This window comes from Calidris pugnax, unplaced genomic scaffold (genome assembly GCF_001431845.1).
Source record: "Calidris pugnax isolate Ruff unplaced genomic scaffold, ASM143184v1 scaffold109, whole genome shotgun sequence".
NCBI classification, from domain to species: Eukaryota; Metazoa; Chordata; class Aves; order Charadriiformes; family Scolopacidae; genus Calidris; species Calidris pugnax.
Window position 1 is genome coordinate 302,490 of NW_015090844.1, and position 14,934 is coordinate 317,423.

General features: G+C 38.1%; 1 protein-coding gene across 3 annotated transcripts in view; it reads right to left on the reverse strand.

Moving 5' to 3' along the window:
• Positions 1–380: 380 nt before the first annotated feature.
• PRUNE2 (prune homolog 2 (Drosophila)) overlaps positions 381–14,934 on the reverse strand; it is a 109,256-nt gene continuing 94,702 nt past the window's right edge. The window contains exons 11-17 of one of the 3 annotated variants that reach the window (XM_014942656.1): positions 12,895–13,026; positions 12,639–12,725; positions 9,625–9,723; positions 7,526–7,561; positions 6,965–7,003; positions 5,417–5,464; positions 381–3,350 (exon numbers count right to left, since the gene is read on the reverse strand). In XM_014942656.1, coding sequence (XP_014798142.1) covers positions 3,329–3,350; positions 5,417–5,464; positions 6,965–7,003; positions 7,526–7,561; positions 9,625–9,723; positions 12,639–12,725; positions 12,895–13,026 — 463 coding nt within the window. In that variant the 3' untranslated portion in view covers positions 381–3,328. The remainder of the gene's footprint in view (positions 3,351–5,416; positions 5,465–6,964; positions 7,004–7,525; positions 7,562–9,624; positions 9,724–12,638; positions 12,726–12,894; positions 13,027–14,934) is intronic. The other 2 variants (XM_014942657.1, XM_014942658.1) reach the window with 2 other exon arrangements.

The window sequence follows — 14,934 nt, forward strand, 5'->3', positions numbered from 1 at the left end:
AACTGCTCAGGGTAGTTTCAGAGGCAGCCTGTTTCTGCCCCGTAGCTTCTGTTTTCTGCCTACCATGTGAGATGGAGCGAGACTATCTATGCATTTGACTTCTAGATAACAGCATATATATATAAATTAGAGAGGAATTTGAAGAGATCCTTTCTTTTGGGAACAATACTGCTACTATCAGCGAAGCAAGGATTTGAATATACGGAGGTGGAGAGTAATATCATGAGATGCAGAACTGATTCAGTTTCAACTTTTGGAAGGATAGGTAGGGAACAGAAAAAAAATATTTGTAACTATGCAAAGAACTGTAATTTGAAATAGCCACGTGTTTCTATGCACCCAGGGAATAAAGAAAACAACTTCTAGCTGAAAGGAAATACTTCCAGTGGTAGGTTGCAGTTCTTTATTTCTGATTTATATGTATATATACGCATACAATGATATTAGATATCCTTGTATTGCTTAATCTATAATTTAAGTCAGCATAGGTCTTTTAACAAAAAAAAAAAATCACAACTATTAATTTATATTTTATCTGAGCACTCTGATACACAGTAGAAAAAATCTGTATATAAAAGATTATATCTGTGCAGTTATATGTACTATATTCCTCTTTCAACAAACTACTGATTTATTAATGTTGATACATTATTGTTAGTATAATGTAGAATTGCCATATCATAACATTAAAAAACTTTTCAAAATATATTAATAAGCGGGAGTATCAAGCACACCTAGATCTTGCAATCATTTTTGCACCCTCACATTGATGCCCCATTTTATTTTGAAGTGACACTTGTCTTAAACAAACTCCTTCTGTCTCAGGCTGCCACTACTAGTCCACCCACATTAATAATATTAATTAATGTAGAGCTTCGCTGTTTAGTAATTTCATACAAAGCCTTTAGAATTAAACTCGTCTATAAGCTGACACCTGCCACTAGGACCACATACCCCACGTAACCCACTTAGGTGTCAAACAGCGTGTAAAGATTTGAGCTTAAGCTCTGCTTTGTGATGAACTTCTCTCTCGGTGAACGCTTTTCTCACCTACAGCGTAACAGAAATCGCCTGGCTCATTCTAGGTGGCTTAAACTACAGGTCTACAGAAGATGTAACTTCATGCTACTAAATGCTTTTAATAGTTTAGATCTAGGTGAAGCTTAATTAGCATTTGGAAGTTAATACAAATATTAATCTGTACATAAAACATTATCCCCAATATTCTAAGTGACAGCACTTTGATAAGGCAGACACAAGCCAAGATTCAAATATCTGAGAAACACTGGAAACTACCAGATCCTAACTTAGGGCAAGGTTATAGAGCAGCAACAAGGGTCAGCAGGATCAGGCCCTTCCTCTGTGAAAATTCCCAGGAACCTGACAGGGAGATGTGCCGGGGCAGGCTGGCCATGCCAGGGACACAGCGCGCCGCCGGCCGGCACAGAGAAAGGGCTGCAGAGGGGTGGGTACCAGGGTTTGGATGCTGGCGGGCAAAAAAAGCACTTGGAAAGTTCTTGCCTCTCCGACCATTTTGCCAATCTCCACGATGGTAGCCAAACCACTGCGCACGCGGGGAGGGATGGCTGCTGCCTGGCCCGCCAGACCGCCTTGCAAAGGGAAGAAACACTCTGGCAGAGGTGGAAATGTGCACACCACAGGAAAAAAAACCACCAAAACCCAACCTTTTAAATGAAGGGCGAAATATAATTTTCACTCTCAGTTTAGATGCTGCTGAAAAAGCAAGCCTCATCCTGTCCTGCCTTCTGCTCAAAATGTATCCCCCAAGAAAACTTTTGCTTGTCTTCTCTGTAATTAATAATTCTGGACTTGAGGCAGGACTGGAGTCAGTGCACACATAAAAAGAAGGTGCAAACTATCTTGAATTGTTATGGCTAAGGACTTACTTACAGACAAAGCAGAGAATCCACAGATGTAATTCTAGGGCATAATGAGAATCTCTTGAAGACAAAGAGTAATGTTTCAGAGAGTGGGTAACATTGGTACTTCTGCCAGGACATCCCCAAAGGCAGGTGACTCGGCAGGTTTGGAAAGCACATTGCGTGTGCTCATTAGGGGAAGAGAAAGCAGTAGTCGTATTCTTGACTCTTCTCTTTTTAAAGCAGAGAAGCAGAATTCACTTGACAATTAATTTGCACTTTCTTGCAAAAGAACGGTCTGAGAGACTGCAGTTATTTTCCAGTGAGTACAAGGACTTCCACTGCAGTGTCTGTTGTGCCACTACACATGAAAGCAGCAAACAAGAATCACTTAAGGTTTTTTCTCCCTTTCATGTTTTTACTGCTGTGTTGTATGACCCGGACAATAAACTGCATTGTAATACTTATTTTTTTTATATTAGACACACTTTGAATAATACTTTGACATCTGTTCCTGACAAATAAGTGTGACTCTCAACTGTAGATTTATACATGTAATCTTCAGCTGTTAGTAGGAAAAACTAAGTACTTGTTTCATATTCATATCATTAATAGCCTTTATAATTTGAGTTATAATGCCATTTGAAGACTTGTAACTTAAAAAAAAAAGTTCTGGAAAAACAGATTTAAAAAACAACAGTAACAAATTAATGCTCCAAAGCTTTTAGACTCTTTGACGTTAATTTACAGGATTAGCTGCTTCTGTAAAAACTATCCCTAAAATAAACATACTAAATTATTAAAATTAAATTAATTTAAGTTACTCATCTTCCGGGAAGCATGTTTGATCATTAATTATTATTTTTTTAGTGTACCAGTCTTTTCTGTGGTCAAATAAAGAAGTCATCAGGGTTAAAATGAACATGGACATACTTCTCAGACAGTGATAAATAGACAAGTCCAAGAAAGTCCTAATTCTAGAATTATTTTGAAACAATAAAGTTGCTGCTGCTCTGTGACACAACCAAGCTAATGTTTATTGTTACAATAACTGTTCTGTTCAGCTATGCATAAACATTAATGCGCTGAAGACAAGAATGAAACAAAAATCTACATCCTCATTGACTTGCTCATGAGGCACACTGTTGGTAAAATGGTATCCTTTTAAACAAAACTTGCATACACAGAGAAAGCAATGCTAGATGATACAGCTTTCCTAATGAAACCTCTATTGCTGAAAACACAACAAATAACCAGGCCCAAAATTCTGCTGTTTCCATGGCAACAGGGTTGGCCCTTTTGGTCTTCCTGAATAGCTGAATGACACAGAAAAATCATAAACCAAACAAAATTAACCCAAATTGCCTATTGTACATCATGGTCATGGGTGTCTGGGTGATGAAAATCCAAGTGAATCCTCTTCTTGAAATGCCTGGCAGCGATGATTTTTATTTCAGGGTCATGTCAATGCTATACATTAAAGACAAAAATAAAAAACAAAACAAAAGAACAACAAAGAAAGAAATCAGTGCTATGAAACACATGGCTCAAATTCCACCATCTTGAGCTCCCCCGAAGTATTAAGCATCCTTATCTCTCACTTACTTAAATACATCCGTGCCAAATAATTTACATGCATCCTATCTACTACATATGGAAAACACATACATTAATAAGATCTGTTACTGTTTTACTGAAATTAATAACTACATTCCTAGCAATCTGAATCTGAGGTAGACACCAGATGTGGAAAGATCCACTGCTGGAATGACACAACAGTGTGGCAAGACATGGGTGCTCCTAAAAATGTTTCTAGAAGAACAATTTTGCCATTTAGTGCAAAGCACGTCATCAAATACTTTAGAAGTATTCTTTAGAATAAGATGTTGTCATCGTAAACATTGTATTAAAATACAATTTTCATCATAGAATACATAACTATTTAAAGTACTTTTGATATTTATTAACTGTTACAGAACACAAGGGGTTCTTCATGGTGAACTATTTCATAATGAATTTTTTTTTCAAAATTATGAAGAAGTGCAAGAAATTGAACAAAATAGAACACAAGAGAAGACAATAATAGACAAAAGCCTTTGGAATAGACAACAGAAGCAAACTAAGAGCTGGGCAGACTCCAGAGAGGTTTCAGCAGAAAGTATGGGGGAGAGAAGTCTGTGTAAAACTGTTCTTACCACCATGGTGGCATTTACACAGAAATGATTGGTATGACCGCAATAAAATTATTGCCCCTTCCACAGACAGATTCATATTTATGCAGAGAAAATAAATAGCAGAGATTAGCATTCATTTGGCCTCAACTATAATTATTTAAGCTACAATATATTCTCTTCTCATATTGCTTTTTGCTATACAGCTTCTTTTTTGAGAAAAAACAGGAAAATTGTTCAAGCCACAAAAAGTAAAAAATCATTAATAAATAGTCTTTAACATGTTATTTGTTTTCTGTTCTCATACTTTAAAACAAGACGTTCTCATGTTGACTCATTACAGAACAAACAGTGTCTGAGAAACAAAAAAGAAGATGCTCAGAGGTTTTATGTCAACTGCTCTAGGAACCAGGAATCACCTTATGGTCTTAACCTTTGTAGAAGCTCCATTTTAATTACGGATCTGTTTGCTGCATGTATTTCTAATTACTTGCCTGCTTATTAATAGTGGTGTTATTGATGGAGTCAGATTTACTACATGCTACTCCGGAACAATATTCCAGTGTGAGACAGCAATTAGACGGGGAGGGGACAGCAAAACCCTCGTCCCAAGTACTGTGGCTGGGAATACACACGCTGCTGCAGTGGCTAATCCTCCTGACATGGTATTCTAGCAAAAAAACCTGTTAGTGCTTGTATGACACACTGCAGCTACAAACACCCTCACTGATGCACAGTCAGAGCAGCGCTGGGTTTCCCATTCGCATGCTTCAGTTACAGCATCAGACAGAGGAACAGTGTGCCAGAGGACTGACACATCCCCATGTCCAAGGGAAGCAGCCCAGCTTTGAAAGGAAGAGACATAAAGACATGGGGGATTTAGTCAGGGAAATAATTATGAAAGAAGCTGAGAAGCACAAAAAGCAAAGAGAGGGAAGACATCAAGGACACGACCCAGAAATCAAAGTGAAATATAAGACTTTTTAATCTCCCAATGAGAATTGCAAGTTTACCACTTTAATTTTAATTGAGGATAATGCATGGGACCATCTTCACTCTGATCCTGTTGCCCTTTTCCTATCTGTTTTTCACATAACCTAACCTGCATATCCTCAGGCTAAGAATTCTCTCCGCCTCTGCTTGGAAATGGCCGAGGACACTTAAACACATCTGCAATGCAAATATCATAAATCCTAACTTCAGTGCTTTTTCTGCTTGCATATGTTGAATCAAGTTCCTGAAAGTAACTATAAAAGCATTTAGGTCTCCAGGAAGTTTTGTGGAGTCTACCCAGCCTCAGTTCCTAGCAGTATGGTTGTAAAATAATGTTAAAATGTAATGACAGTATTAGGCGTAAATTCTTACTCCTGCTCCACTGAAGTAATTTCTGGATCATTTGAGAGGCAGCTAGTTCTGGGTACAAAGAAAAAGAGGTAGAAGTAAGCATTTCATCTGTGCGTATTTCTTTCTCTTTTTAAGTATGACATCAAATTTGGGGGATGTAATAACTAACTGTAGTGAGTATCTTTGACGGCACAAACACATAAAAGTTATTGATAGGAATGCAGTGAGCTTAGTGCCTGCAACACAAATTAGTTTGAGTAATAAATTTTTAAGCTATTTCTTTAAGTTAGGGAAGGGAAATGCACTACAGTGACTTCATACATCCAACAATAACAATAATCAGTGATGCCTCATATGAATATTTAGTTCCCCTTTCACTCCTATGCTGCAGTCTGCGGTCCTTTAAATGGAAGGAGTAACAAGAAAGCAGCTTTCTTCCACAGAGTTTTCATTGTCCTATACTACAATGCATTTGAAAATGTTTGAATAGAGGGATAGTAGTTGCATTTCAAGGTTGGGTGGGCCTCTTTTGCTTAACAAAATATTCAGATGGTATCAGATAACTACTTATGTAAAGTTATTGTTTCTGAGGCAGTCTAACTGCTAGAATAAAAAAGCAGTGTTTTAGGTCTTTCCTGGAGGCTGTTTTAAAAGCTAATCTCAGGAGAAGCAGAGGCAAATGTGTACCATGGAAGAAGAAACTTTAGAAAAAATAAAACAAAGAAGTGGTAAGATGAAAATTCTGAAGTGCTAAAGAAGGACCGAAAACAAACTTCAAAACTTCAAAATCTTTTGTTTCAAAAACCACAGGGAAAATTTCATACTAGAACTGACAGACACACCTCCCTTATCTGGAATCTTGTGTTCGACACACATGTGAAAAAAGTGCACTGGGTGCCTTCTATGCTCTGCTCAGTCAGTCAAGGACTGTGGTCCTTCCAGTTAAGGATTTCTGTGATGCTTTACACCATACTGCCCCAGTATGTTAAAGTTAAAGCACAGAATTACAAGTTTAAACCATCTGATCACCAGCTGACACTGATTTATTAATTGACCATAGAAATACAACATTATCAAGTATTAATCTACTGGCCCATCCAAGCAACACTGGAAAGAGAGGAAAAGTTACCTACCTACCCTAACTGAGAATGAGGTACAAAAGCTATCCCTAATTTAGTAAACTGTAAAAAACACTTTTTAAAAAGAACTCCCTCCTAAAAACTTTATGAATCACCTGACACAACAGGTGAAGGGTAGAAAATGTTTAATGAACCAATTTAATAGAGTAAAAATGTTATTTCAGTCATCCCTATGACTCTGAGAACAATCACCAAAAAATGGCAAAAATGTTTTTTAATAGTGTGAGGGTATGGTTATTCCTTACTGAGAGCCAGTGGTACAAAAGCAGGCTGCTTACAGTGAGAGGGGAAGTCAATTCACAAATGTGGCAACTCACACAGTAGTTGAAATTATGATTGCTGCACCAAACACAGAATGTACTACTGCATTCAACCCATTCCTGTGGACCAAGTAAACATAATGCCAGCATTGAGCTGAAAGCTGTCTTACTTAGCTGTTTCTGAAGTTTCCCTCAGCTCTTCATCCAGTCTGCATGAGTAAAAGTTATTGATATAAAGAAACAAAGAAGCAAGCAGAGCATAAGAGAGAAGCAGAGCAATAGCAGAGCAAAGAACAAGTATAGTACATGCTTCTAGAATAGACACCCAGTATTAGGCACTGACTCTAAAGCTCTTCAGTTCAGTACGATACCACTTATCCTTGTGCTCAACCCACCTTTCATTTGTAACTCCTTATTTAGCTCATTTGGAGGCAGAAACATAAAAGCAGCAGGGATCTGAGGCATGCCCAGTGGACAGAGCCGAAAGCGTTCAGTTGCTCTACCAGATAGTATTAAACTAGCTGCAGCCTGGGCCAAGTCAAGGAAAGTTACAGTTGAGTAACTTTTTATTTACAAGGGAGGCTGATCTCAACAGCTTGAAGGGGAATGTAAGATTCCACATCATTGCAAGTCCTCTCTCATTCAGCTGTTGAGGTCACCTGCGGGTGAAAGCCTGTCACACAGATTCACTCCATTATGAGCAGCAGCATGGGCCAGAAAGCAAGTTTTACCTCATTCTTCTCTTAATATACTTCTCTTCATCATACCTTACAAGATAAGAGTGGGTGAAGGAAAAGAAAAGATGTACAAGTTCATATGATAGAACAGGCACATTGTATCCCGCTTCTCTAAAAACTGCCAACCAACCACACAACCCAAATCCTGGCATAACCCTATGTACTTTCTACAGATGGGATTCTTCTTGATGAGAGTGTTTTTTCTGTTCTTGCAAGTGGAGCAATTATGAAGCCAGAAGTTCAATTTTATTTTATTTTGCTACAGGAACCGTTCTCAATCGGCAGCAGAAGGGAAGCTATCAGCTGAACACTGCTCTTCTCCTCGTGGCATGGGAATGACTACTCAGTGCCTTGAAAGCACACACCCACTAAATATCACACTCCGTATCACAGCATCTTGAAGATGCTTGCCACCAATGGGCACACTTGTCACCTTTTGAGTTTTTTTCTTCAGCAAAATCATGACCTTCCTGCTGATGACAGGAAGTAGGCAGTTATCTAGAATTTCTTAAGCTCTAAGTCCCAAAGTTTCTTTGGTATTGGTGCTGTGATCATTTCATCTTTGGCCTGAGAGGTGAATGGACTTTCCAAACAGTTTTCAGTCCATAGGGAAGAAAAGATGGGTGTGACACAGCTATACGTACTGCTACAGACAGTGTAACAGTAGAAACATAGAAACACACTGATTTATCAGGTTAAGGTCTGTATCAGAGAGAACAATAAGAAACTAAAATGTTTACAAGAATCAGAAGAGGGAGGGAGGGAGGGAGAGAAGGAGGGAGGGTGAAAAAATTTTAGGGACATTAAAACGTCCTGGACATCCCTATATCAGGTGACCAATGACTCCTGAGCTCCATATTCTTAGCATCGTTCCACCTCTAAAGAAATTACAGCAGCAAATAAACTTGAGTGAAAGTCCCTATGGTCCCTGATTTCACAACTGTAATTTACTACTTTTACAAGTGCCAATGCAAGACTTGAGCTTCCCACTTGCTCCCTGCAAGTACACCACAAGTATCAGAGCAACCACTATCATGACGAAGGAAATTAGGCTGTTTGGCAACTACTGTGAGGCAGGTGTGAAAACTCCTGGGTAGGTTGAAGAGATCTATGACAGCTCCAAGAGAAGTGTTCTTCTTACCTAGTGACTGACAAACCATAAGGTAAAGACAATCATACTTGTGTATTTACTCATCAAAATACTTTCTAGTACAGCCTGCTTGCCTGTTCAAAACATAGGAGATTTGATTAAAAAAATATAATAAAAATAGCATTCCTTAACAGCCTATCTTTTAAACAATGACCCACATGAAAACTGTGATTGATTTCCAAAGTTTTCAGCCTTGGTATACCATTTCAGGTTTTTGTTTTCAGGTCTGAAAAAAAAGCCAGTTGAGTCAAGCAATTCAAATCAACTTCCTACAATTTTTTACTATATATCTTTCCTTTAGAAACATCCTCATTTAAAAAACCTTTACACATAAGAAGCAAGAACTGCCTTTCAGTGGTTCTGGTTCAACCATGAAAACCTACCAGACAAGGAACAGTGTTATCTATGGTCTGTCAATAGTTTTCTACTGAACAGGCTATCTTTGAATTATTGTTTCAGTTCAAAGCTCTCTATGACTAAAACTTAAAAACACTTTTACTTAAATAGTGGTAAAAGTCATGGCAAAATATAGCATAGGTGATACCTGCAGAAGGGTTAAACTTATTTCTTATTTTCTTTCTGGGCTGCTGCAACTAGTGAGTGAACGGTCTTTTCCAGTCCGGATTATATAGTCACGGGGTTGTTGGAGGGACTCTGAACGTGAAAGTTTTTCTTCATTTTACCAGGAGTATCATTTGGTCTGGTATGAAACCTTCCTCTGCCTGTAAACACTGGTTCCCCTGGGAGTACATACTTACTGTGTTTTGTGCTTCATCATTTCAGCGTTCTCCTGCCTTTGAGTTTGGCATTGGAACTTTCGTGGAACAACACACATTGCAACAACATCAAGAAGGAGCTTTCTGCTTTTCTTAGAGACTCTGAAACACTATTAGTAGTTTGTGGAAATGGTATCCATTAGAACAAGTTACTGTACATTACTTACTTGACGATACTGTCTGGTATGTGCACGTATTCCATTGGAATCATCTCACGGAGCTCTGCCAATGTGTTGACGTACTGTATCTTACTGCTGAACTTAGAGCTGAAACATGGAAACCACACACTGACTGTCTTTCCCCCAGAACCTTTTTTGATATATTAAAAGAGAAAGCATGAATGCAATGCATTAAATAATTAAGGATCTTGTTATTCATATTTCAATTACAGAGTTCGGCAGATCATGAGCATTCCTGAGTTCTATTGAAGCTGAAATCAAGTCTTTTTTTGCTGTTTTGCTGTTACTTGCTTAGGATGAATTACAGTATTTAGGAAAACATTATAAATTGTAATGCCTACATACCTGGCAATGCGATTAGTTTTACAGATTGAAGGAGATGCATTAAAATTCCGAAAAGAATCAACCCCCCTACAGCACACTTATGTGTAAAAGGAGATGGGAAGCATTCACTTAATGGGGTCATGATGAATTAACACAATAAACCTAAACTTCCTCATTCGTTTAGAGGACTGACTACATATCTGATTTTGTATGTGCATGTCTATTCTTACTGCAGGGCCATATTACGAATAAATACTTCCCTTGTTTATTTCAGCTGTGCTATCTGATCCTTTCTTGTGTTTGAGAAATAGACACTCAGAAAAAGGCTAAATTTTTCAGAAAACACAATTAAAAAATAAGGCTATTCACTTATCTAACCTGAATCACTTGATATGTATCAGCTTATGAGAAATCTATCTTTCTCATTTGATTTCTCAAGCAATTTTCCAAATTTAGCTGTGGTCGTATTTAGTCTTTTAACAGCAGTAACAGTGACAAATGCACGTTAATCATAAACCTTCTTAAGTGTAGGCGATGAAAAACAGAACATATTCTTCCTGTTTACTGCTGATTCAGAGGTATGACCAGACAACATGAAGCCTCTGAAATAGCTCTGAGCAGAAGGTTACTGCCCCTGCCTTTACCATACATATTCCAAATAAAGTAAAGGGAGACAACTGAAACAGGAATACATGAAGGTACCATGAACAGTTGTTTAAGCTCATCCATTTTAATGTGTCTCTGTACCAGATTAGCATCACTAGGCACACACACACTGGAGCAGGCCAATGGTCATGTTTTAAGATGCACGGATCACTCACAACTGTCCAGTTAAACATACTGACAATTCTTAGCATTTTATCCAAAATGTTAACATAATCAATGTGCATCATCCAAACTGCAGCTAAAGTAACATGGCAACCTGCAAGCCAATCAGAAGCTTCTAAAGACTGAGGCCGGGGGAAGAAAAAAAAATGAATCTTTCAAGGGTTAATTTTTCCACTTGAGGATTCTCCTGGGTCTACTAATTCCACCACAGTGATTGGTTTCTGAGTAATTGCTTTAGGTAGGAATCTGTGTATGGGCATCTCAAATATATGACCAAAATAAGAAATCCTTGATTTTTTCAGACTTTAGAGGGGGCATGCTGCCAATAGTTGTAAGCTTCCTATTAATTAAATATTTCCATCAAATGCCAAATATCTTTTGTGGACACTTGTTTTGTTATAAATCTGACTTCTTACCTAACACAGCTAAGATGGCCTTTAGTTTGAATATCTGGTCCACATAAAGCATCAAGGATCTGTCTTTGCAACCACTAGTTATTTCATCCTGTGTACTCAGACAACTGTTTAGTGTTTGTCTATCGAGTCCCAGACTCCACGGAATGACCTTGCCAGTTTCTGAGGCAGAATTGACTGTAGTACACTCTCAGTGACTTTACTGTCCCTTGCCATTTTGTTGTCTTTCAATGTCTTGATTCCTACTGTTTTGTCCTGAGTGTCAGTTGAAATAAAATTTAAATTACGTTGCTCATGCTTAGCTACCTGTCTCACTGAAAACATCTGCTTGTCTTGGGACAAATTAGTTTCTTACTCTAAAATTCCCACCGTCCACGTCAGTGGTTTGGTGAACAGCTTGGGGCTAGCAAACTAAGCTACAGCCACCCAGTCAACTTTCTATCTCCTTACATTGCTTTTTACTGATTTGAGCCTCTCCCTTCATGCCTCACTGAGTTTTTTACTCAGCTTTTTCATAGCGCCCTTCTGTTGTTTGTGAAGGGTTCAAATATCTTATGTCACCTTCCACAAAAGTTGCATTGGGCATGTGTCCTGCCCACCTATTTTTTCAGCTCCCATTTGCACTTCACTTTCTTCTTGCACAGAGACTCAATCTGCTTGGCTGAAATGGATAGTTTTAACTGGTCTCTATTGTGTCTAAGTTTTGTACTGCTAATTTTCTTTGCCAAACTATTTAAAGTGAACCTCTTCTCCTGTTTGGGAATGCAAAACCTCTAGTTGCTGCTGCCAGTATGGTCATTCTGAGTAAACGACTAATGAATCGAAAGAGGCACGGCACATTTGATTTTTTTAAATTTTACTGACCACTGTAGGTGCCCATCTTCTTCAACAACTTGTGAGGTCTTCAGAGTCCGTAACATCTCTTTGCTTTTTTACTAATCAAAGCATTATTTTTGGTGGCATAATGGACATTTTGGAAGTGGAACTCCTATGCATTGAGACAGCTCAGAGTGCTGGAATTCCTCTTGCATAAACAGCAGCTAATTTTTTTTTAAACCCAGAATTGTAGCTTAATCTTGCCCTGTAACCAGGGTTTTTTTCATTACATGCAGACCCCTTTTCTACATGTCTTTTAGCTGGGCTTGGAAGTAAGACCGTTTTAAGGGACTGAATTCCCACTTCTGCATACATGTATAGATTTACCGTATCATGCCTGTGATGTCTACAACCAGATACTCATAGAAATCACAGGGTTTTTTCCCCACTCACTTTAGGTAAGTTAACTTCAACTGTCAAAATCCTGACATAAACTGTAAAATGAGTACTCTTCAGTGAAAAGATTAACAGCCATGTTTGATGATTTAGGGTGTTACTGTATTCTTATGGACATAGAAAATCACTGGTATTCACTACATACCTTATAAAACCACTACATACCTTATAAAAGGTCGTGTCACAGCCAAAATTGTCCTGATAAACCATGATGGATGAACAATTATGAATGATTTCAAATTCTTCCGTAATCTAAGCAAAACAGAAATGATTTCTTAAAAAAAAACAAAGACAAACAAACAAAGAACCCACAAAGTATACACAAAGATCATGTACAGTGGACACTATCACACAGGGGAGTAACAGAAATGGACAGTGTTTAAAATAATGGCTGTGGATAAGAAAGGAAAATACTACTCACCGTCGATCAATCATTTGGTAACATTTTTTCATCCAACCCAGACCAGGCATCCTCCTTCTTGGTGTTGCTCCATTCAAGTAGACAATCATATAGTCTTCAGCGACCATCAGCTCTAAGGTACTGATTACATAGCTGATAAAAGTATAGAAGTACGTGAGCACATTCTTTACATTATCCACTTAAGCCCAAACTAAATCAGTCTACTAGGAATAAATCAAGGCAGACTAAGCAAGACAAGACAAAGCTTTCCTTTAAACCAATGCAGACTTTTAGCACTAGTTGCCACACCACTTGAAGATGTGTAACTAGAAGACCACAATCTTATCTACATCTTCATAAATATGTGGCTTGCTTACAAAGATACAGTTTCAAAGTGAGTTTTCAAATCTGAAAGGTGACTTTGGTTTTTCTTAAAAGGGCATAAAATCATGAGCTTTTGGAAGGGAGAGCATGGCAGGACCATATGCAGTTCCAGGAACTTTTGAGATTAACCGTTGAGAAACTTCTCTTCACTATTAATTGTCATGTTTTTTCAATGCAAAAATAATAAAGGTCTGGAGAAGATAATTGTCTATAATTCTTGTGATCTTTACACTACTGCTACTGAGTCTGCGGCTGCTGAATACACCCACTTTGAATCTCAAGTCCAACAAAACTTGTCCATCAGCCTGCCTTCTGACGGGACAGAGCACTTCACGGCATCACTTTATTTTGGGAGCAAAACATTCCCGATACTCATTAAATTCCTCAGTGACAATTCAGACAGAACAGTGCTCTTGGGGCCTAACTCACCCTACCTAGAGGAGCACAGTACTCAGTCAAATGAAATGGTAGCTTTAAATTCTTTTCCAGGACTATATATGGAGATGCTCCACTAGGTTTCTGTGGTCCCTACCTCACTTTGGAGTTGTGTATTACAGGAATGTTCAATTTGTTCTCTCTACTATCCAGTCCCAAGCACAGGTATGTAAAATCTACAGTGAAAAATAACAAGTCACACCTTAAAAACCCGAATGCCTGAGTGCTCGCTACAAAAGGCAGCTCTATCCCTGAGCATAATGGCTCCTTTCACAGGTGTATGGGAATGATTTGAGATCTAATCTGACCTTTAAATTCCTTAAGATGCAGTTTCTTTAAAAGAAGAGCAGAAAATCTAGTTCTCGACAAAGGGAGTGATATTTCACCTGGGCATAAAGTAGGCAGCCATTAAGAGACCAGTTCTATGTATTTGATAAATCCTATCTAAATGACTACTCAACTCGGTGCTTTTCAGTGCTCTTTTTCATCTTGCAGTTGTGCATTGCTTGCTTTTGCCTGACATTTGTAAAGGCTCATGTCTAACAGTGAAATATCAAAACAAGGGACATTCTGAGCATACATTTATATGGGCATTCGGATGCCAAGAGCTTGATTTAACTGAACCTACTGACTAACTGACAGGTTACGAAATTAGCCTGTCCCATAGGGCACAATATCCAGCGCTTTAAGGGCATTTAGACACTGAAACCTATAGGAAAGTGTGTGTAAGTACTTCTGAAAACACTACAAGCCTTCCAGTCATAGAAAAGAGACAGCCTGAAAAATGGCTGTTTGCCCAGGTACAAAGGGAATTGTGAATTTTATGGATAATCAGTTATAATAAGAACAATCACGTATATTTATCACCAGGGATAAGAGGAGTATTATGACTAAAAGGGCTCTGCTAGCTTTTTAGTCAGATGTCACTTATCTCATATACTCAACAGCTCTTATTCACTGTGGGTTGAATTAGACCATTTGCCATTTTAGGGATGCTAAGCTCTCTTGCAAACCTTACCTAACTGCTAATATCTTATTATTTGGTAATAATTGCCACTTCTTTATTATTTGAAAAGATGGACAGAATTTTTCTCAATTATTAGAACAATTCTCTCACTCCAAAAGCAAGAAGTGTTGATTTTGAATTTCAAAGTGTAGTTTTTCCAGCTGTGATTCTTTTAAAAAGCTTTTAATCTCTGTACTGTATCAGGTAGCCACAAATGAAACAGCAGAATGTTCTGT